A 22,927-nucleotide genomic window follows, 5' to 3' on the forward strand; every position below is an offset into this window, starting at 1 on the left:
CACAATGTGACATTTCTGCGACGTTGTACAGTGGTTAGAAACGTAATGTGAAGAAAATGTAACACTGAGATGTCACTGCAATGTTATAGCAACTAAGTGTGCTATATGGGGACCGGACCTTTACAAAATTGACAGTCTCCACGACTGAGAGCAAGCTTGGCATTCTCTCTATGTCAGTATCTAGACACACTCGACTTCTTTTGAAAAATTAATCGTCTTCACAAAATGACTCGAACCATCGTTTATTCGGTCATAGAATCAGGCTCGGCAGGGACCATGTGGCTCTGTCTTGTCTGCCCTTTGATTGTGGGGACGTTGCATGATTTGATATCGAAGGCTGTCCTTGGAGGGTTTGTATCTCCCCTTGGTCAACACTGGGAAAGGGTTGATATTAAAAAAGCATACTTTAATTTTTAGGTGGATGAGTAGACGTCCACCACTGTGACTTTGTGTGAATTATTGAGATTTTATGAGATTTAAAATTGTCCCACTGGGTTGACTGGGTGCGTTATGCCTCCTTGATTTGTCTCTAGGGGTTATGGCATTAAACTGTGTAAAGGCAGTCTCGAGCTATCCAGGTCTGGGTGCCCCTTCCTCCTAGTGCACTGTCATTTTATTCGGCTCTGTGTAACTGTAACTGTGTATGCCTTCTAGCAGTTTCAAGAAATAGAAGGTACTGGTCGTAAACTGAAGATTGATTATTTCAGAATCGTTAATACTGAATATGTTTCTTTATTTAAATTTTAGACTTTTTTTCTGGTATGATTCGTGACATGGAGAATCTGAGAGATTAAAAATTTCAATGAGAAGTATTATGAAGAGGGAATGAGAAGTTCAAATGTCCGATAATAGTAATAGTAGATAATTGCGTTAGGCATCATATTGCTTACATCTTCTGTCACTTTATGAAAATGCATTTGGCATCAGTTAGAAAGGATTTTTATCAAAATAAAAATATGTTCATGTATCAATTTATTATTTGCTACATTCAAGTTTTATACATCAGTCAATAACACTATTCTCTCAAGAGGTGTCTTTGTGCAAAGTTATATTTTAGCACTTCTCCCTCTACATAAAATAGATTTTGGAAACCAAAATAAATTTAATTTTGAGAAATTTTTGTCTATTCATTATATAAATATAATTATTATAATAATATATATATTGTTACAAATCTTTTACTTAGTTAGGTAATTTTAATAGAATTATAAGTAAAGTTGTTTCATTTTTCTGTGTAGCGTGAGAAGTGTAAGTTAAAGAGAAAGCTTGTAGAGACATTAGGTTAATTGGAAGCAGGAGAGATATGGTCACTTTATTTAACCTGTTCCGCCAAACTAAGTTAACGGCACTTAGTTTGGCGGCACAGGGTTAGGAAGTCATCCTAGTTGTTGCTAGCAATCTGACGGTTAGGCCGCCTTTCTACATTTTACATTAATCTTCAGTTTCATTCACTTGCTTCCTTATCTTTAATATGCCCTTGTTGCAGTAACAGTCCGTGAACAGTCTATTCACAGGATATGTGATGTAGTCGGAAGGAAAGAACTGTTGTCGAAGGTGCTCTGTCAGAGGCCAGGAGAGCAGGTAATGAAGTGCGTCCGCGTCTTCCCGCGAAGACCGCAAGTCCCGTCTGAGGAATTGTCTGTAATACGCTGGAAATTTCCCGTGGTTGATACAGGCCTGGAGGAAGAGTTGGTTGCATTTGAGCCTCTTGAGAGTATTGGGAAAATGTTGTAAGTAAATCTTCCTTTCTCTTCTGTTGGCGTCAGGATTTTTCTCTTACATCCACTTTGCGTATCTTTTTGATTTTGCGTTATTATTTAACAGGTTAGAAATTCCCAATCAACATCATTATAATACTTTATGCTACTACTCTTTTAAAAAGTGCATGAGTAATTAATAATGTCTGCCGCCGTTGTTACATTCCTTATCTCTCGTTTTTTGTTTTTATTACAAATGCTTTGAATATCTTTTAATGTCATGACGCCATCTGGCGGTAGATTGTGCAAACTGCTAACATTCGGGCATCCTGACTAAACAATTGCCCTCAATTGTCTCCTTTTTTTAACAAACATTAATGGCAATACCACAAGAATCACATTTTGTGCACAGTATAATCATAATTTTAAAGTTCTAGAAGGAGTAAAAAGTTTTATAACAAAAGTTCCAAAAAACGTTCTTAATAAAATTTTTACAGAAAAAGTTCTTTATAGGTTCGGGAAAAGAAAAAAAAATAATAAATAAAAGTTTACATTACCTGTAGCTTCACGAGTAAATATCCGAGTTACCTGGTTCCTCTTCATCCACCTCATCTGGGTTATTAGCATGCCAAGACTTCAGCTGACTTACGTGGGCTGTTGTTGTATATAGTCTAACGTGACTCCTTTTTTTTCTTCTCTTAGTAGCACTTCTTCATCTTATGTGCTATCCGCTCTTTTACGTCCTTCAGCATTAATGAGGTAACAATTTTCAGTACTCTTTCTTTACTCTCAGCTTGAGTAATACGACTTCTCCTTGGCATTTGATGTTCTATTTCTCGGTGCGTGGTTTCCGAATAAGATGACATTTACAGGGACTTAGCTTCACTCATCATTTGGGCTGAATACACAAATTCTTCTGGCTGCCTAATTTTTCTTTCACTTCCATATCCCTCAGATTTCCTTTCTGATAATTTTCTTCCATCCATAGAGTTTAAATCTGCTTTATCAGAAGAGCTTTTTTCGTATTCTTCTTTCATATCTGAATTATTTTGCGCATCCCATACAAACGGTAGCCTCTCCTTGTCACAAAATTTCTCTCAGGAATATAAAACACATCACTTTCAACTTGGTCATTTCGGTTTGGAAATCGCTTTCACTTTATAGTTGGTATTTTTTTATACAAGGGTTTTGAACAATCAGCTTTGCTTCTAACATGAAAATGATCATCATATTTCGCATTCCAATCGTACGTCTTATCACCATTGTAGAGGTGTAAATCTTTGTTTTTGTTACATTTGCGCCGAACATAAATTTGGTTAACATAATCAACTTCGTAGTTTGTCACAGGATAGAATACTTGATTTTCAGTTTTTACCTTTACAAAATTTACACTATTACTTATTATTTTCGTTGTTTCATCTAATTTTAATTTAACACATGAATTTTATTCAATGCAATCTAATCCAATAACCGATATGCAAAGCATCATCGATCCTAGCATATGCAATATGTGGCAAATCTAAGAACGTTCGTCCAACCAATAAGTCAACTGGCTGAGCCGAATCTGGCACAATTAATACTGGAATATCTTTTTGCCACTACGTCATCAATTTTTAAATCCACAAATGCCGCACCAAGACTTTTTATCGAGCAGTTTTGATTACCGAAACCAAACAGTTCCTTTCTGCAAGATGAAATATTTATTCCCAGGCCTTTCGCAGCCGATTCTTTAAGTAGACATAACGACGCTTCCAAGTCAATCATTGAAGACGCAATACGAGAATTGTTAATTAAAGCATTCCTCAAGTACATATCATCTGCTATGGAATAATCAAGACCGTGCACATTTAGTGTAGCTTCTTTTGTATTTCTCAGGGCAATATTTCCTTGACGGGCCTCTTAATCCACAAATTTTGCAGGGATAGGGACAATCTTTTGAAATATGACTAAAGAGGTAACATGAAAAACATTTGGGATCCCCCTGATCATTACGAGTAGAAGTTAAATAGTTTTTGTTTTCTTCGTTATATTTATGTGTAGGCTAACTATCGTTTTCTCAATATTTCTCAACACTTCTCTGTTTTAGAATCTATTATAGGGTTACTAACATTCACTACTCTCGGAGTGTTTTTAGAATTATCCCAAGGCCATAACTTAGAACTGCTTTTACTTGCATTGTTTATTCTTAGTCCTGATCGAACGTTTTCGTAGTCATCTAATTTTCCAGCTAGTTCATTCGCGTTTACATATTTAGGACATGAATCAATAAAATGCTCCCTCATAGAATTCGGAACCGTCTTTTCAATTGATCTGTTATAATTAATTCTTTTAAGGAATCGAAATCATTTATTTTTAATCTTGCTAACCATTCGTTAAAATAGTTACGAATTTCGAAAACGAAATCTGTCCATGTATTTTTTGAATCCCTAATATGATTAACAAATTTCTGGCGAAATTTTTCTGTACTTAACTTAAAACGCTTTAATAATAAATTCTTAACAAATACGTACTCATTAGCTTACTCTTCAGATTCTCTGGTGATCAGTTGTGTGATCTCGAGAGGTAAAAGTCCTAATAAATGAAAAACATAATCATCTTCATTTAACCCCACCCGTTTGGCTTGACGTTCAAATATTACTAGGAATGAAGATATGTCTCCATCCTTTAAATCGAGTTTTTGCATTAGATTTTTCAAATCAATACATTTTTTGTTTTCTCGTGTGCTTATATTTTCCGTTGACGTTTCAGACATTACTTTATTTTCGTTTAAAAGCTTTAGTTTTTGTAATTCAAAATTCCTTTGCTTTTCCCGATCTTCAACTTTAACTGTATTCGTTTTTCTCGTTCTTGAAACTCTAATAGTCTTTGTTTTTTTCGTTCTTGAATTTCTAATTGTGATTATTTTTCTAATCTTTCATCCTCTTTTTTCTTTCCTAAATAATTCTCTCAAAGACTTGCTTTACAAATAGTTCGTCATAATTTTTACTATTAGTGATGATGATTTTAATCGTAATTACAATGGCGTCTGGTGGAAACGTTTCACCAATTTCCATCGCAAGTTCAATTAGATCGCTTTTGCGTCCCTTGCCAAGAAAAGATATCCTTAAGTTACCTTTTTACATACGTTTAATCGTTTAATACTTATTATTGATACGTTCAATAGCTTTCGAAAATACGTTTAAAAGCTTTCATACATATGTTTATTCGTTTCATTAATACGTTTAATAACTTTACAACGGAGTAAAAAACAAAACGTTTACCTTTTTTGTTTCTGTATCAGACCTTCAATAGCCTTCAGTCACAATAAATTGACATCGACATCGACAATCCCACTTCTGAAATTGTTAGTGTCAGGATTTTTCTCTTACATCCACTATGCGTATCTTTTTTATTTTGCGTTATTATTTAACAGGACAGAAATTCACAACCAACATCATTATAATACTTTATTCTACTACTCTTTTAACTCCGTGGTTACATTCTTTATCTCTCGTTTTTAGTTTTTATTACAAATGCTTTGAATATCTTTTAATATCATGACGCCATCTGGCAGTAGACTGTGGAAATGGCTAACACTTCTTCCTGCCATCTGATGACCATGTCTCCTGGAATGTTGTCTTCAGGAACCTTTTTCCAACTTCTGTGAAAAGTGGAATTTCCTTGTCAATTTCTGGTTTGAGAGCTGCGGTCCTAGTTAGTTCATCAGCTCATTCGTTGCCTTTCTTCCTTTTAGTGTCCTTTTATCCAGTTGATCTTTAAAGGGATGGATAAGTCTAACGTCAAGAGGATCTCTCTAAGTGCTGCCGTTTGCGGATATTGTGGAGGAAAGGAATTCAGCGCATTCAGAACGCTCATGAGAAGCAGAAGAGATGAAAAATGAGCAACGTCCTCGTCGGGAATCGAAACACGGACCTCTGGAATACGCACCTGAAGTGCGGATCACTACACCGCGAAAGCACGCTAAGAAAGCGGGAGAAATACTTTATATACTTCTCCTTTTAAAGGGCGACTGGGGTTTAGGGAAGCCAATCGCCAAATCCTGGTGGGGAGAATCATCATCCACCACCCTTTTAATTCGCGCACCACTGTAGGAACATTAGGTTAATTGGAAGCAGGAGAGATGAAAAATGAGCAACGCCCTCGCTGGGAATCGAACCACGGACCTCTGGAATACGCGCCCAGCGTGCAGATCACCACAAAGGCACTCTAAGAAGGCGGGAGAAATACCTTATAAGCTATGCAGGAAAAGTAAGGATACAAGGGCAAGTACATTTAAAATTGAATAATGGGTGTCTCGGTAGTTTGTTGAGATATTGCCAAGCTGACAGGGGTTTTGGCGACCTTTTTGGTCGAGAAATCTCCGAAAGTCGCCGAATTTGATAACATTTTGGTCTGGTCCCTCTATCACCGTAATAAGTATTTTAACTAAATATATGTATTTGACCCCTATGTTATGTTAGCTGTAAACGTAATTCCACCTTCGTATTGCTTTTCAGTAATTTCGGGAAGCAAAAAGCACTAGAAATGTCTATTTAGCATATGTTATTTGAAATGCATTTTGGGAGGATTTTTCTTTTGTGGTATTTATGGCAAGAAACTTTCGAAACACGCGGACTTCATTTTACTTCTGCTATTTACGCTTGAGCTGATTATAGAGTTATCTGCTGCTGATGTGTTCGTTTGAAATCCTGATGTTTTCTTGACCTTCTTCTTAGTTCCCCCGCCCCCAACAGCGGAAGTGCGGTAAAGCCACTAAAAACTGGTATTTCGTTCCGTAGTTCGAATCCCGGGAAACGTTTGCATGGATTATTTTCCTAGTTTTCCCCATCTGTAACGTGAATACTAATCAGTTTTCCTTAGATGGTCCTACACAAAAGCATCTTTCCTCTTAGGCGGATATCCCTCTTGTGCGTGGCTTCAACATCATCAATTCGATTCGGTTCTTTATTTAGGATCGTGAATTCATAATGAAAAGAAGTTTCTTTTGATGTGTGTACGAGCGCAGTGTACTGGGGAATTGCAGAACCATGTGGAAAGAAAACAATCATAGCTACATTCCTAAACTTAAATTACAAATTTTTAATTCATTGAAGTTTATGTTGTCAAGATTTTCAAATTTGTTGAAGTTAATCGTACTTGCCAGGAGATACATTAGTGCTCAGAAGGAAATGGAAAACAACAGAAAAATGCACTGAAAAGGAAAATTCACAGAGAAGAGTGTTTCAACGACCAAAAAACAGAAGATTTCCAGAAATTGAGAGTAAAGCGCTGAATTACGAGACAGAGCAGAGAAACAATGGCATAGCTGCATCACGTAAAATGATACAAATGAAAACAGAGATAAAGCGAAAACCATGATAATAAACTCTCAAAATTAAAGCAAGCACTAGATATGCAGATCGTTGATGGGAAAAAATTTGCTTCGTTTAAAGAGAAGAACGATACCTGCATTACTGCTACGACAGGATTATGAAGAAAATGTGTTAGAATTTGACAGGTTCGTGATCTAGCAAGGAAAAGATTACGATTACGGCCTTGGACATACATGAAACGCAGATGAAAGTATTTTGAAGTGCATAATAACACTGCAGTTAATTAAAATGGTGCATCTTCTGTCTTTGTAAAAAATACAAGAGCCGGAGAAGGTGCGTTTCCCAGTTGTATTGTAGAGACATTAGTATTTTTTTTTGAAGCAAGAGAGATAAAAAATGATCAATGCCCTCGCCGGGACTCGAATCACGGACATCTCGGAATGTGCCGATTGTGCTGCCCGCTACACCACGAAGGCATGCTAAAAAGGCGATGAAATACCTTATATACGCCCCCTCTTAAAGGGCGACTGGGGATTACGGAATCCAATGGTCAAATCCTGGTAGTGGAGAATCAACATCTACCACGTTCGGGCGCCACTGTAGAGACATTAGATTTTTTTTTTTCCGAGAGATGTGAAAAATGAGCAATGCCCTCATCGGACTCGGATCTCTCCAATACGCGCGTAGCGTAGTAGCAGTTAGAGAGACGTAGCCACAAGGCAAACGCGCGCTGCTTAGAAATCCTAACTCTCTCTGTTGAAGTCAGTGGAACTTTTACTTAAATACTTTCTACTTCTCATTTGCATTTAAAGCGATTCTAAAAATTCATTCTGTAAGGAACTGTAAGCTGAAGCTAGAAGAGATAGGAGAGCAGTAAAAACTTAAAATAAATGTTATGAAATTAAAATATACGTAATATATATAAAATATATAAAATTTTAATACTGATTTGTGAAGACAAGAATTATTCTCATCTTTTGTAGTTTTCGAATTAAAGACGATGCAGAAACAAAACCTCCCTAGTCGTGTCATAGTTACGGTATATGAAATTGGTTGTATGTCGTCCGACTTGCTAAAAGAGTAGCTCAAAATTATATGGAACCGTCGGCCAGGTGCACTTGTACATAAGAAATGAGTTTTTATATTGGACAGTTTCCGCGCGTTCAAATACTATCTCCGACAGTTTTATAAGCAGTAGATATCAGCAGCGTCGCACCATTTTATTAGAACTGGAAAAATTCGGACAACATCTATTGAATCGATTTGTTCCTTGATTTTAGGTGCATTGATAAAGCAATCAGAGCGAAGAACTTCGGGAAAAGGAGGTATCTAATGCTCTTGGTGGTTCTCGCTGAAGATGGACTGAACAATGACGAAAACTAAGATGGTGTCGACTTCAGGCCATAATAGACAACGCAGACAGTAATGTCCAGGAGCACTGAGCGATTTGAGGCCTGGGGAGTATTAGTGGACAACAGTAGGAAAGGGAGAGATTCAGGTTACAGGGAAATAATAATGAAGATATCGTATTAGGTATTGTAATGTCAGTATTATTATGCATGTTTGTCAGAATGTAGTTTTCTCTTAAAGAACTAATATTGTGATAATTAGCCGTAGCTCTTAGCTCTTCCACGCCTAATTTTAATTTGTTATTTTCTTTCTGTAACTGTGTCCATCCGATATGAAATTACTCGCATAATTTTCCCCTCTTGGTTTTCAGACGATAAAATTAGTTGAAAAAAGGTGTAAAGTATGTCAGGACATACAGTATTGGTTAAAATTTAAATTCCAATAAAGCATTTCAAATAAAAAATTAACCGTAACTATTTCATACTCAGAATAATTATTGCTGTTTCATTACTTTAAAAGGAGCGCGTAATGTAACAAATTTGTAAGAATAGCATTAGTCTATTGTGATTATTGCAGTAGAATGAAACAATATTATTTATATCGTTTAGAAGTTTCAAATATGAAAATAATGAAGTATAGAAATGTTTTAAATAAACAATCATGAGCAAGAAAATTTTGCAGAAAATTGGCAAATAATTCTACTTATGTATTTTAAGGAAAAGTTAAATAGAGTGATGCGAAAAATAATATCCTAATTAGTTCCTCTTCGGTTAAAAGGGAATAAACGAAACATATGCTGAAATGATTAAGCAAAGAACAGCTACAATAGATGTGTGACCTGAATTAATAACCATTCAATGAAAAACATGTTTAGTAATTAGAGATGAAAAGCACATCTGCATGTTGCTATTGTTAATGCACTGTATAAAATCTTTGATTATCCACAGCAAAATCACAAGGGAGCTGAATCTTGATCAGAAAATGAACTCTTCTATCATCGTATGTTTCGTCGCCGTCTTGGTAAGCTACTTAAAACTTTTACTTATTAGTACGTTGAACATTAATAATATTTAACAAGTGTGATTCCGTGGTACTTTTAGAAGATTTCTGCGAGTAAATTGCTGTAGTACGTTGCTTTTTCTTGACTGCCTAAATATTCACAGAATTTTAGATAATTATTACGGACAATAAATATTAATTTGAAATAAGCTTAGCTTAGAAAAACAATTAATTAAAATTTTGTTATGAATTCAATTTCGGTTTACGAACTTAGAGATAGCTGTTACAAACTATTTAAAACTTAAATTATATAATCGTAGTTTAATCTTTAATCTTAGAAGAAAAGGTCAAAATTTGTTACACTCGGTGTAATAACATTTTTTTTTTTTTTTTAGTGCAGATAAACTTAGTTTATCTCTATTTAGCAAATCATAATCACAAAGAGAAAGAGCTAAATAATTATTTTTTATTTGCAGGAAATCTCACCTACAATCTAATATATTCATTTAAAAAATGTAAGGTCTATAAAGTCTCACGTAATTATTTACAAAACTTACAGTACTTACTAAGATAATACCTGGCTGGGTTTTACGCTATTCTATTTTATAATATTTTAATTTTAAATCAAGCTTTCTGCAAGAAAGTTCTCTGAATATGTTACAAGAAATGAAACTTACAAAGTTAACAGCTATTTTGGATAGCCAAACGATGGGATATTAATATGTGATACATCGAAATTAAGCTCTTCCTCAATCAGTCATATTTTTTTTACAAATTTCAAACCCGAATCTTCCATTTGCCAGTTGCACGTGCTAGCCACTCATTTCTCAAGAGCATGTATGAAAGCATGCAAATGTTCTTCGCTTTCTTCTTGACTTAAAGGTCAATTGGGGAAAGATGCTAGACATCAGTCAACCAAATCCAGGTGGAGAAGGATTTTTCATCAAAGTTAAGCTCGGGGAACACTGCAGAGAACTAATATATATTTTCGAAATAAGAAAATACGAAAAATTAACTGTGCTTTCACAGTGATCCGAACCACGAATCTTCAAGTTGTTAACTTACACTATGAGAGCATACACAGGGACATGAGATAATTACTTCAGTGATCAGATTTTTAAATTAATGATGCTAGGTAAGACAAAGTTTCAGGTAAATTGCTTTACATTTATATTGAATTACGGGCAATTTATTCATATTAGAAAGAACAGGCAATGAATCTAGTTTTTATGATGCCATTCTCAATTGTATCTAAAAACATGACGTTCAAAATACCTCTTACTGCTTACGCAAAGCTAATACAGAGATATTTTAGCACAGTGTGTAACATTTTATTGAAGAAATGAAAAGTTTATACATTTCAGAAATTTAAAGAGGGCGCATTAAGTATTTTCTTTATATGGCCTTCATAACATATTTTTTAAATTGAGTGAATAAAGAGTAATTAACTCTTCTTCAATTTACGTTTCTGTTCTTGGACTTAAGCGATTATTCGCTTAGCAGTTCACTAGGTTCCTCGCCCTTTAATTTGACAGAATAAAAGTGAGAAAAATCTATAGCAGAAAGGAGTTTCTCTTAGTTAAGTTTTCAGTGCACTCTAGTTAGAATTACGATTTTACTCATAAAAAGTCAGAAGCACCGAAACGGGACATCAGCTAATTTCAAATCTTGATCACAGAGAAATATCTTTTGTCTTTGATCACAACTACTGATGTCAGATTGAGTCTGTTAAATTCAGGACTTCTAACTGTGGAAGAAAAAGCTCTTAAGCATCATAAACTATTAATTAGCCCGTTTTCTTGTATTATGTGAAACGAGTATATCTTGGGTTTTTATGTTATAATTAGTGCATATACCAGTCAAGTTTCATCATTTTTAAGTAATTCGTATTCTCAGAGGATGATCAAAATCTAAGCTTCGGTTGAATTAAACAGATGATTAAAATCTCATCTGTTTCATTTTCAGTCATTCTTTGAATTTCTTTTAAAAAAAAAAATCTGAAAGGTTTCAGATTTTAAATTACGTACAAAGAGGCGTTATGTCAACGTTTTGTGTGTTACCTTTATTTATTAAATGTCATGTTCTTTGCACTTAAACCATAAAATTCAGTTCAACAGCAATGTCGCAAAATAATTTTAAAATGAGCATCATATAGAGAGAGAATCATATATTGAGAATCATACAGAACTCTGAAAATGATCAGAAATGAGAATAAATATCTTTAAAAGAAACTAGCTTTAAATTGACAATTTTAAACATAAATGTACACTAGAAGGCGAACTTCCAAACAAAAAAATGAGTAATATATGCATATTAATAACTCTTAAAATGTAATAATAAATTGCGTCAAATTTAATGCTAAAGAACGAATTCTTCCATCTGATGCGCATGTAGACAGGGAAAATGTGGACGACTCTCACACTGCGGAAAGAAGAGAGTGAAACGCTTTTCCATTTGCCCTTGTAAAATGCCTATATTTTCGTTAATGGTGGTTTTATTTAGACATTTGCATAATCAGAAAATCCACAGTGCAAAATTCGTTTTCTTTTAAAATTCGGATTTTAAATATAGTCGCGGATGCTCTGATCCTAAATAAAATCGATGTTGCAATGAAAAGCTGTATATTTAAAGCAATTAGTTAGGATTTTACTATCAGACTGAGTTAAATTAGAAATTCCTTTTTACAGTTTCATACATAATCATGCACAGCATGTCTTAAGATGGTGCCCCAGGTTTTAGATAATGATTTTAATTAAGAAAAGTACTTAGTTTTCAATTTACGCTTTTTGTTTTATAATTTCTATTTTCTCGTTTTTTTCTTTCTTATGTTTTGTTTAATAAACATTGGCACCGAGATATTTCTATGTGTTTAATTGCAATGAAGAGAAGAATACCTATTATTTAGAGTGAGGGGCCTTAATCACTGCAGCTGCTCAGGATAATTCATTTTTGAAAAAATCAGATTTCTGGTATTGTTTCTCAGACTGCATTGAGACAATTTAAATCAAAATAAGTCAACGTAAGCAAAATCAAAGCAAAAAGGATTCAAAATGATATCAAAAGTATAATTTTGCCGTAAAAGGCAATTAAAAGTTATTAACAGTAAAGGAAGTGAGAAAACTCTTGAAGCGAATACATAGCAAACCTCTTAAAAAATGCTAGACACTTCGTAAACTTGAAAGCTGACGTAAAAGAGATGTTTGTTGAATAATTCATTAATTTTAAGAGGCTGCTCAGAATAATTCACTTTTGAAGAAATCAACTTTCTGGTTTGTTTCTCAGAGTGCATGAGACAATGTAAGTCAACGTAAACATAGTCAGCAAAATGTTATAAAAGCTGATGTAAAAATATTTTATCAACGTTGCCTAAGATAAGTTAAAATTTTAATGTAATAGTAATATTAAATTTATGGAAACATCAATTTTTTAAAGATTAAAAATAAGCAAAAATAGTATCATATTTAACAAATGCAAAGTAAATTTTTGCTTTCCGTGCATTTCATGAAATAAAGAACATTATGCAATATTTCGCGCCGCACCAAATTGCAATTAAAAACTTCTTGTTAAACTCATAGAGTGCAATATGTACCTATTTTCTGAAATTACTACTTCCTAAGGTTCATTTTATTATTAACTGTGTGTTCTTTACAGATGATTGGTATCGCTGATTGTCAAGAATCATGTGGCAATCAAGAATGTACTGCAGATCAATGCTGCCTAGGTGTATTCATGAAGAGATGCGTATCTCGTCTAAAAGAAGGAAAGAAACATTCTTTTCTGCATCAATTTATAGTAAAATTTGAAATTAACATGTATTGAAGAATATGTTATATCACATGCTATTGCATAGCTTTTAGCAACATGCTGTAGCGTATTTTACGTCTTTTACTATCTAAGTAAGAAGCATGTTATCAGATTTTCATTGCTATTATCATCGGAGAGATTCATTGGTATTATCAAATCTTAAATTTTTAAAATAGACTAATATATAAAATTACATTCCTATCGTAATGATGAAAATGATATATTTGATTGTTCCTTATAAATATGAGTAATCTCTTACGTATCGATTTAATTTTGTCAAAACTACCATTAATGTAAATTTGCTTGTTTAAATATTTCTTCTGTACACAGTTAATAATTTAAACCTACTTACTAAAGTCAGCTTTATACGTAATACTTCATTTTCGCAAGAATTATTTTATTGTTTATTTTAGAATTATTTTAGTTAGCATTTTTTTGGATAATCAAAGGAAATTTGAGGAAAATATTTACTATACAGTAAGCGGGAGGTGGTGAAAACGAAGATAATTAACAGTTTTGTTAATACAGCGATCGCGGAAAGATATGTTTTTCTTACGTGCGAAGAAGTCTAGGAGTGTATTAAAAAACAGTCAAACGCGCTTTGTTAGTTTCTGAGTCTTTTTACAACTCAGAATAGAAGGAAGCCTTTATTCTTGACGTTCAGACCAGCAGGCATAAATATTGTAGTTGTTTAATAGATACAGACGCCGGTGAGATGTTAAAAGATTAAAGTTATCTTTTCTCTCATGACCCTGATTTGTTTGTCTTCCGCTATCGAATAACCCATAAAATGAGTGTTACTATTGCTTCCTAATAGTTCTCTAACTCCAGCCATGAGTTAGCTGATGAACGTTACTGCCAGTTCTTCCAGACAACGGTTCTGAAGCTGTGTGTTGCATGCACTTCGTAGGAGCTCCTCAGCCGCTCCAGGAAAATAAAAAAAAAAAAAGAAATCGAATGAAATTACAGACCAAGATATAAACGCAGAATAAATGTTAGAAATTTAGAAATTATATTTTGAATTCAGAAATTTGAAGTTGAGTTTCGTGTCTTCTGTAGTAAATGAAGTTTGGCTTATTTCCTTAGAACTATGCATTTAATAAGTGTCTTTCTCATTATCGTCCTTCGATAATTCCTGAAGTTCGCTCGAAGCTTCCCCAAAATTAGCCGCATATAAACATGGATGTCTAATTGATTTAGGGTCACTTCACAGTGAATGCTTACAGTGAGAGTACTTTATATATTAAAAGACTATATACTAATTTGTGAAGCATATGGGGAGTGAGCTTCAATCCCTTCTGCTGCATATTAGTGTAAGGAAGTTATCTTGAGGAAAAGCTGCGAGATATTTGATAAAACTGCAGGCATTTTAAACAGCAGTATCATTTTTAAGAAACAATAACATCTCCTTGGCGACAGTTTAAAATTATGAATAATGACTGTGTAATATGGTGTAAATGGTCAAGAGTTTTAGAGAAATTAAAGAAAATAATATAATTTACCACTGGTTTGATACAAACCAATTTTACCAAATTTTGATACAATTGCCAAAGCGTCTTCTATTAACAGGGAACTTATGTATGGATTCGAATGCACGGAAAAGGAAGATAACGAGGGCAGCATTTTCTTGCAACAAAGATCGTTTGGAAAAAATTACTTATATTTATAAGATTACTCATATTTATAAGGAACAATCAAATATATCATTTTCATCATTACGATAGGAATGTAATTTTATATATTAGTCTATTTTAAAAATTTAAGATTTGATAATACCAATGAATCTCTCCGATGATAATAGCAATGAAAATCTGATAACATGCTTCTTACTTTTATGATTACAGAAAAATACAGAAAAGTGTTTTTTTCATGCACATGTCGTAGCTTTGAGAGATTACTTTGAACTTCATTTTATGACAGCTAAAGAGAAGGTGTTTGAATGACTTTAAATTGTTTAGTGCGAACAAAAACGTATAAACGTACATAGAAAAGGAGACAGGACACCAGAAATTCATGATCAATCGTACAACTATAATCCTGCCGCCCTAACTGTGCAGTTCCACCCTAATTTTTGGGAAGAATACCCAAGCGAATGATTCGAAAATCTCCCACACCGTTCCGCTAGAATCAGCGTCTCGAGAGGACTTTCGGCTTGCCGTGCATTTTGTGTACCACTTGCGGTTATAAACCCTATACTATAAACATTCATGCCGTCTTTGGGATTCAACCCGAGCCCATCTGTGCGTCAGTCTGAGTTGTTAACCACTATACCGACTGGGAGGGGAAATAGCAGTTATTAAAAAAAAACTTAAAAGAATATCAGGTTAACTGAAGTCTTCATTGATTTGAAATCGCACAACCGACTAAAATTTTCGACTTTAACTGTAGGCTCTTTAAAATCTCGTTTGTCAAATATATATATATATTTTAAAATCTTGTTTAAACTAAGTACATGATCTAACTGAAAAGAAAAATATATGCCAAATAAAAAAATCTTCGATAGTTAATTACAGCTGGCCACTCAGACACAATGCTGATTTTGGCTCTGAAAATTATTCACAAAGCATTTTCAATTGATGAACTGATAAAGTTTTGTTAATGAGCTTTCCTTGAAGACTTTTGCGTTCCAAAAATTAATATTCATCTAGTGACTTTAATCCAGTACAGTGATTCCTTTTAACGTCTAATATCTTAGCTTTCCTTCCTTTCATTTTCAGGCCCACCAGCGGCCGAGCGGTAAAGTTGCTGAACACTGGTAGTTCGGTCCGAAGTTCAAATCCCGCGAACGGGCTGGCTGCATGGGTGTTTTCATGGTTTTCCTTATGTGTAACGTGTATGCCAGTGAATTATAACCTTTCATTTTTATTTTATCAGACAGATGGTACTTCATCCTTTTTCTCTTTGCTACGCAACTAGTTTTACTGTAAATATGTTATTTTCCGTTTCAATCAAGACACTCCATCATAATCACGATTCTCAAACCGGAAAAAACCCAAATCTTACTTCAAGCTATCTCCCAAAAAGTTTACTACCTACCTTAGGAAAGGTTTTCGAGATAATCCTGACTAACTGAACATCTGGAACGACTTGAACTAATTGAAGACTCAACATTTGGCTTTAGAAAAAGGCACTGCACCACGCACCAAATTTTAATTCTAGCCGAGTTCATAGCTGATGCATTCGCTCAAAAATCTGGAGTTGCCCTGTAAGGTGGTCAAGCCTGTTGCCAACGGCAGACGTAATCTTGTGCTCCTTGCTATGAGGAGTTTCGTGGGGCTTGGGCTGACTACATGGGGGTTTTCATGGTTTTCCTCATGTGTAACGTGTATGCCAGTGTATTATAGCCTTTCATTTTTATTTACCTTTCATTTTTATTTAATTATAACCTATTATTTTCTCGATTTCGAGAAAGCCTTAGACCGCGTTTGGCGCGAAGGATTAATTCACAAGCTCTCTAACTTAAGTGCTACCAAATAGCTTCGTTAAATTAATTATTCCTTACGCGAAAAGCAAAACCTTCCAAGTCAGATGTGGAGATTCACTTTCCGATAAAAAGGTTATTTGGAGTGGTGTACCACAGGGTTCGATTTTAGGCCCAAAATGTTGCAATATCTACATTAACGATTAACCTAACCCGCTAAATTCTGTAATACTTAATATGCAGATGACACTCTCAAAATAATTGCATTCTCAACTGGCCATTGACAAACTTCATGTAATACGGTTGCTAAATGATGTCAACTCTAGCGGATGAAACTCAACACCTCCAAACGCTCAGTAGTTCTTTATAGAAGATACAAAAGCTGTATTAGTGTCAACATTGAAGTCAAAATTGAAAATGAAATTCTACCAGTTTTAAATTCTTACAAGTATCTCAGGGTTATTATTCAACAACGCCTGACCTTCAAAGAACATGTTACTGCTACAGTAAATAAGGCAAATGCGGCATTTATGGCTATTTATTGCATTATAAGAAGAAAATATAAATTAAGTATCCGCGTGAAAAGAACTCTTTATTTAATTTTAATTCGCCTTATCATATTATACACCGTCCCGGCTTGAGCAACTTCTTTGAAAACAGAAAGATTAAAGATTAGAGTCTTGCAAAACAAGATATTTAGAGCCATCATAAACGCTCCGTGGTTTTTGTTCGAAATTCCGACATCCATGAGGAATTATATATAAAATGCAACCATAACAAAATCTTAATTACAGCACACGATTTCCTTCAAAAAATACAAAATTCTCCTTATCGAGCCATTCAAGAGAATGTAAACTATGCTCCAACAGTTGAAAACATTGTTAAAAGATCTAAAACGATTCACCACAACTCACGCCAGTGGTAGTAAATCTGTACGTATGTAAATAGATATTTTCATTCTTCTACTTTTATTTCTCCTGACAAAGCAGGAAATGGACTTTGAATTACCTGGTAAAGCAGGTTAAAGACTTTACTTATCAATTATTATTTACTTTATTTATTTAATCATCATTATTATTCAATGTTTTAGTGTATTTGTAAAATTTACTACCAAAGTTTGAGCATGAACGTTCATCATTAGCCAAATTTAAACCAGAAGACTTTTCTTAAATTCATTTCCAAAATTCATTTCCATTCATTTCCGTAATATGTGACTTCAATACTAAAAATGAATTTTCAAGATTATTTCTCCATTTACGTAAATTATGAAAGTGAAAACTTTCCCATTAGTTTCTTCACGTCACGTGACCATATCTTAGATAAGTTAAATAAACATTCTGAAGGAACAAATACCAAGTTCAATAAAGAATACTCTTTTACCTAAGTCGAAACAATTTATGTCTGTACAAGATAATTTTAAATTATTTCTGAAAATTATAAAATTCCAGGTGTTATTTACTTTGCGCTAACTCGAGAAAAGAAGCATAAAATCTAAAAATAAATAAATAAATGAGTATAAATAAATAAATAAATAAATAACCAACACGATATTTCTTTTGAGATTTTCCGGAATAAATAAGATCTCCATTATCAAGAAAAAAAAAGTTAGTAATATTTGGTTAAAAAAAAAAAAGCAAAAACATCACGCAGAAAAATTAATTCAATTCCCTCAGGTAGTAAAATTTCAATTATTCATTGAATTTCAGGTGACTTTTGTGGACTTGGAGGAGGTTTCCTACGATGCAAAGAGTGTGCTGCAGGTTTGGAATGTGTAAGCATATATTTTCTTGCTTAAAAATTGCTTATTTATTGATAATAATGCTATAAGTATAATATATATTTGCTATTACTGAAAATAATGTTTTAAGGAATTTAACTCTTATGCTTTGTTTTTCATTAATTATTTATTCTCATAAATTATAAAAGACCAGAAGCCAAAGTAAATCTTATTTTTTCATAGTGAAAATGCCAGCATTGTTGGAACATGCACACAGTACATGTTGCTCATTTCTGACAATGAACTGAATATTTGATAAGAATGCTTAAATTTAGCATCGGCTTACTAGAGTTCGGCAGAGTAAATCTAAAACTGATTCTGACTAGTACATGTTCTTTTTTGAATTAAACGCAGGAAAAACCTTGAATAATATAAAAAACACATTGTTAAATTGCCCGTTCAAAAAGAGAATATTTATGGCTATTCTTATCAGAAACAGGAAGCCTTTAAGTGGATTTGAAGATAAAATATACATTTATTCAAAAACTTATATATGATCTCCCAAAATGCTGTTAAAATATTAACTTTTACTTCCTCGTACGAAGTAAAAAGGAAGTATTGTAATCGCGAAACATTTCAGGTATCATATTTCAAAGAAAATATCCATTTTGACCGATGTCAAATGCAATTTAACGATGTTTTTGCGTGACATCTATACGTAAGGACAGAATAAAGGAGTCTTTTTCCCCAAAGAATTATAACACTGATTTAAAATGAATTCTAAAGAGAATTTTTCGTGGCGTCTGTACGTACGTACGTATCTCGCATAACTCAAAAACGAGTAGCCTCAGAATGTTTAAATTTTGTATTTAGGACTGCTATAACATGTAGATGTGCATCTCATATTTCGGTTGCAATCACGCTTTGCTACTATGCTTTGTTACTCGGCTTTTCCACTCTGTTACTCGGTTCAGTGATCTCATTTTCTTTATTCTTATATGTTTGTAAATTGTGCATTTTTTGCTTTAAAAATGATTGAATTATGTTATCTTCCGGTTAAGGTTTTTATGCCTTTAGTAAATCTGCATGCAATATTTGGAGAATTATCAACAATTTAAAAGTTTTTTTAAAGTGCCGCTAAGCCTAATTATTTTTGCCATGGCGGTCATGTTTGTTTACATTTGAAACTTAGCAGAATAGTGGATGTGTTGCCAATCTAGAGAAAGTAAGCTTAGCAACAACAAAGATAACTTCTTCTTTTATTATTGCGAATTAAATCATGCTTAATCCATACTGGAATTTTTTCGAGGAAATAAATGTTTAAGATTTACTTCGTAATTTTTAATATAGATATGAGTTTTGTTATATTTTTGTCTTGTCGCAAAGTGAGAACTTAATTGAGAAATACTGATCATCTGTGAAAAGTGTTTCTTTTTTTCCCTTTGCTTAATTTCTTTTATATATCGTTTTAGATTTATTATACTATTTGAACAGAACACGTAGCAACGATTATATAATTGTTCAGATGATATGAATTTTGTGCAATTTGAGTTATAAAATGATCCAATCAGATCCTAGCGTATTCATCAGTCAGACCGCTTCTCTGATTTCGGGCTTCAAGAACCCCCTTCTTTCTTCTCTTTGCCTCCGTTTCTCCTTAGAGAGATTACCATGCCAGGAAACTTATCGTCATGAAACTTTTAGGCTTCATTCTCACTGAGCCGTCAAAATTACACTTTTGTGTAATAGTTCCGGCGATATATTTATAAGTTATAAAATGAATGAAATGTAACGCTGTTAAGTGAACTTAGAGCCAGAGTTTCGCTATAAACAAATATAGTGAATTTTAAAGAATGCATTTATTCTATTGTGGTTTATGCGCTATCGATGAAGTAGATTTAATTCAATCCAATAAGTTTAATGAAATGTAAGAAAAAATGCGTATAATTTAATATTCCGTACAAGGAAGTCATGTGGTTACACATCAGTTTTTTTCTTTATATTCTTGGTGCCACAATTTCTCTGTTATATACTGATGATTTCATTTGTTGAATTATTCATAAAATTTTTATGATACATTTACTAAATAAATTTAAAATATGTATTGTAGTTATTGATTTTTCGAGTATTTCTATTTATTTCTTTTCATTTTACCCAGTTTTAATTGATTATGCTTGAGTTATTTATTGTTATTTTATTTATTTTTCATTGTTTCTGACGGCCTTCTATAAGACTCCGCACTCCTGATTTTAAAATCTAAGCCCTTTTTCGAACGTTATGTAAATTGTGTGAGAACAACTTGACAAATTCTTGAATGGGGGCTGCTACAGCAGTTAATAAACTATCATTTTTAAAAAGAATAGTATTTTTTCGAATTCCGAATTTGAAACCTGCATAAAAATTTTTGTATTGTGTGGAATTCTAGAGCAATTTAACAGCACATTATTTCTGAAATTTAATGACAGCAGAATAATTTTTTCAGAAAATCTTTAATCAGTTATATATTTCTGACAATGAGGCAGAAGGAACTTTTTAACGGCTCATTACTAGCAAAGTGAGGGAAAAGCCTGAATCTTGAAAATGTGTTGAATTTCATTCATAACAGAATAAGTAGACCCACCAACGGCCGAATGGTAAAAACCGCTGAATACTGGTATTTCGGTCCTGGGCTGGGGTCCCGGCTAACGGGCTGGCTGCAGGGGCAATTCCGTCGCCTTCTCCTGTATATAAGGTGGATAAAAGCCAGTTTCCTTTAAGAAGTCCTCGACGGGTGGCAAAAGTCTTGTGTGGTTTCCCCGATGTATAATATAAAGTATTAATAAAAAGTTTATAAAACAGTTTAAAATAAAGCTATAATTCAAAATATTAAGTTATTTTCTGAAGTGTTGGAGAGCATTCTGATGGAAATCTCATCTTTGTAAGGCTCTTAAAAAGGCGTTGAAAAAACTGAACTGAGCATCGATAAAAAAAATTTCATTCATTGTCAGCCCCAGTGAAATTCTTATATATTTATTTTGAAAAATTCTCTACCTATTTTCGTATTCTAATATCTTCTTTGGCTTCAGGAACTTAGTATAGACGTGATGAAACATTATTGTGGCATATCATGTCTAGAGGTATTTAAATTTTTGAAAAAGCAAAACTCGTTGTATTTTTCCTGATAAAGTGATTTATAACTTCATCTTTATAAATTTATTATTGAACGTTTACTAAAACTGAGAAATTAAAAAAAATATATTTATATTTCTTTTCACAGAAATCTTACAGATGTGCTCCTATAGGCTCAGAGACGACCAGTTCTGTGCCTAGCACAGAGATGCCTACAATGCCTTCTACTGAAGTTGAAACTTCACCACCAACTGAAGAGACTACGGTAGCTTAGGAAAAGTATTCAACTTTGTATCAGTTTCCTTTAAATAAAGCATTTTGAAGATAATTTCCGTGATTTTTATAACTTTTTTATTTATAAGCTTTATGAAAATTTATATTTGCGTAAAGTATAGAAGATATTTACCATAATTTTTGCTTATTTACGTGAGGTAGTTTGGAAGAAAAATAATATCCGAGTACATTTCGTACGGAAAATCGAAGTCTATTACATTAAATAGAATTATTTAAGTGTCAAAATGAAGAAGATTCCCTGTAAGGGTATTCAGGTATGGTTGTGATGTCTCAAAATTTAATGGAGGTAGACTCAACTTAATGCCTAAGTGCTAAATACAGCATCCTAGTTTTAGAAACGTAGGTCAAACACAATTAGAAAATAATTTTATTGATAAAAATACAGAAATGTTTTAAGGAAACCGGGATTTCCAATTCTGTGAATAATTCCGTCAATGATCTTATTCTGTTAAGTTTATGAAAATAATGATATTCATGGATTCAGGGTTTCAAAGCAGGGAAATGGTTCATTAAACCAAACAAATTAGATTTTCTTAACTTTCGGTTTAGTATAACGAGTGGAAAAGTGTATTATCCCATTTAACTTCGAAAATTCATTACTATTTTTGCCATAAAGGACATTCTGTCAATTAAGTTATTTTTGTCGGTATAATCTGAATTTCGAAATATTTCCTGGGTTTTTCTCGTCATATCTAGCCGACTGGGCATTTAGCCAAGGACTATAGGTTACGTGCTTCGTCAGCCTAAGTGTCCGCTATTGCTCTGGAAACAGCGGTTTTTTTTTTTTTTCAGATAAATATAAACAAATTTTAATAAAACACAGTCGCATGTTTTTTGTTTATCTGTTGATGGCAGAATGAGAAAATGGGATAAGTCATCTTAGCTTAGTATTATCAAATTTACAACTTATTCCCCCCAAAAGGGGGGAAGATAGTAATATCCAAAATTTTGAAATCTGAAATCCTTAGAGATATTTAATTGTGTTAAGGACTGGCATAATTAAAGCAATAATTAACTTCAGAAAACTTGAGATAAGTGATTTAAATGGTGTAATAATGATGTAGTTCTTTACAAAAATGGGAACTGTAGAAACGACTAAACAATATTAGCTCACGTAATATGTACTACAATATTTTTAATAATTCATTTGATCCGAGTAGCTTTAGATGACTTTTCCCAGACTGTGGAAATACTTATCGGATTGCTTGATGTGTAACACTGGTTT

At 33.3% G+C, this 22,927-nt stretch overlaps 1 protein-coding gene across 1 annotated transcript; it reads left to right on the top strand.

The window, feature by feature from the left end:
- The first annotated feature begins 9,226 nt into the window (after positions 1 to 9,226).
- Positions 9,227 to 21,736, top strand: LOC118189423 (uncharacterized). Its single transcript, XM_085815096.1, has 4 exons — positions 9,227 to 9,379; positions 13,010 to 13,116; positions 18,288 to 18,354; positions 21,557 to 21,736. Exons 1-4 carry the CDS (start codon positions 9,260 to 9,262, stop codon positions 21,680 to 21,682), a joined length of 420 nt encoding a protein of 139 aa, XP_085671222.1. The 5' UTR covers positions 9,227 to 9,259; the 3' UTR covers positions 21,683 to 21,736.
- Positions 21,737 to 22,927: the final 1,191 nt, after the last annotated feature.

This window comes from Stegodyphus dumicola, chromosome 1 (genome assembly GCF_044657685.1).
Source record: "Stegodyphus dumicola isolate Sdum_Otavi_A_Nest chromosome 1, ASM4465768v1".
NCBI classification, from domain to species: Eukaryota; Metazoa; Arthropoda; class Arachnida; order Araneae; family Eresidae; genus Stegodyphus; species Stegodyphus dumicola.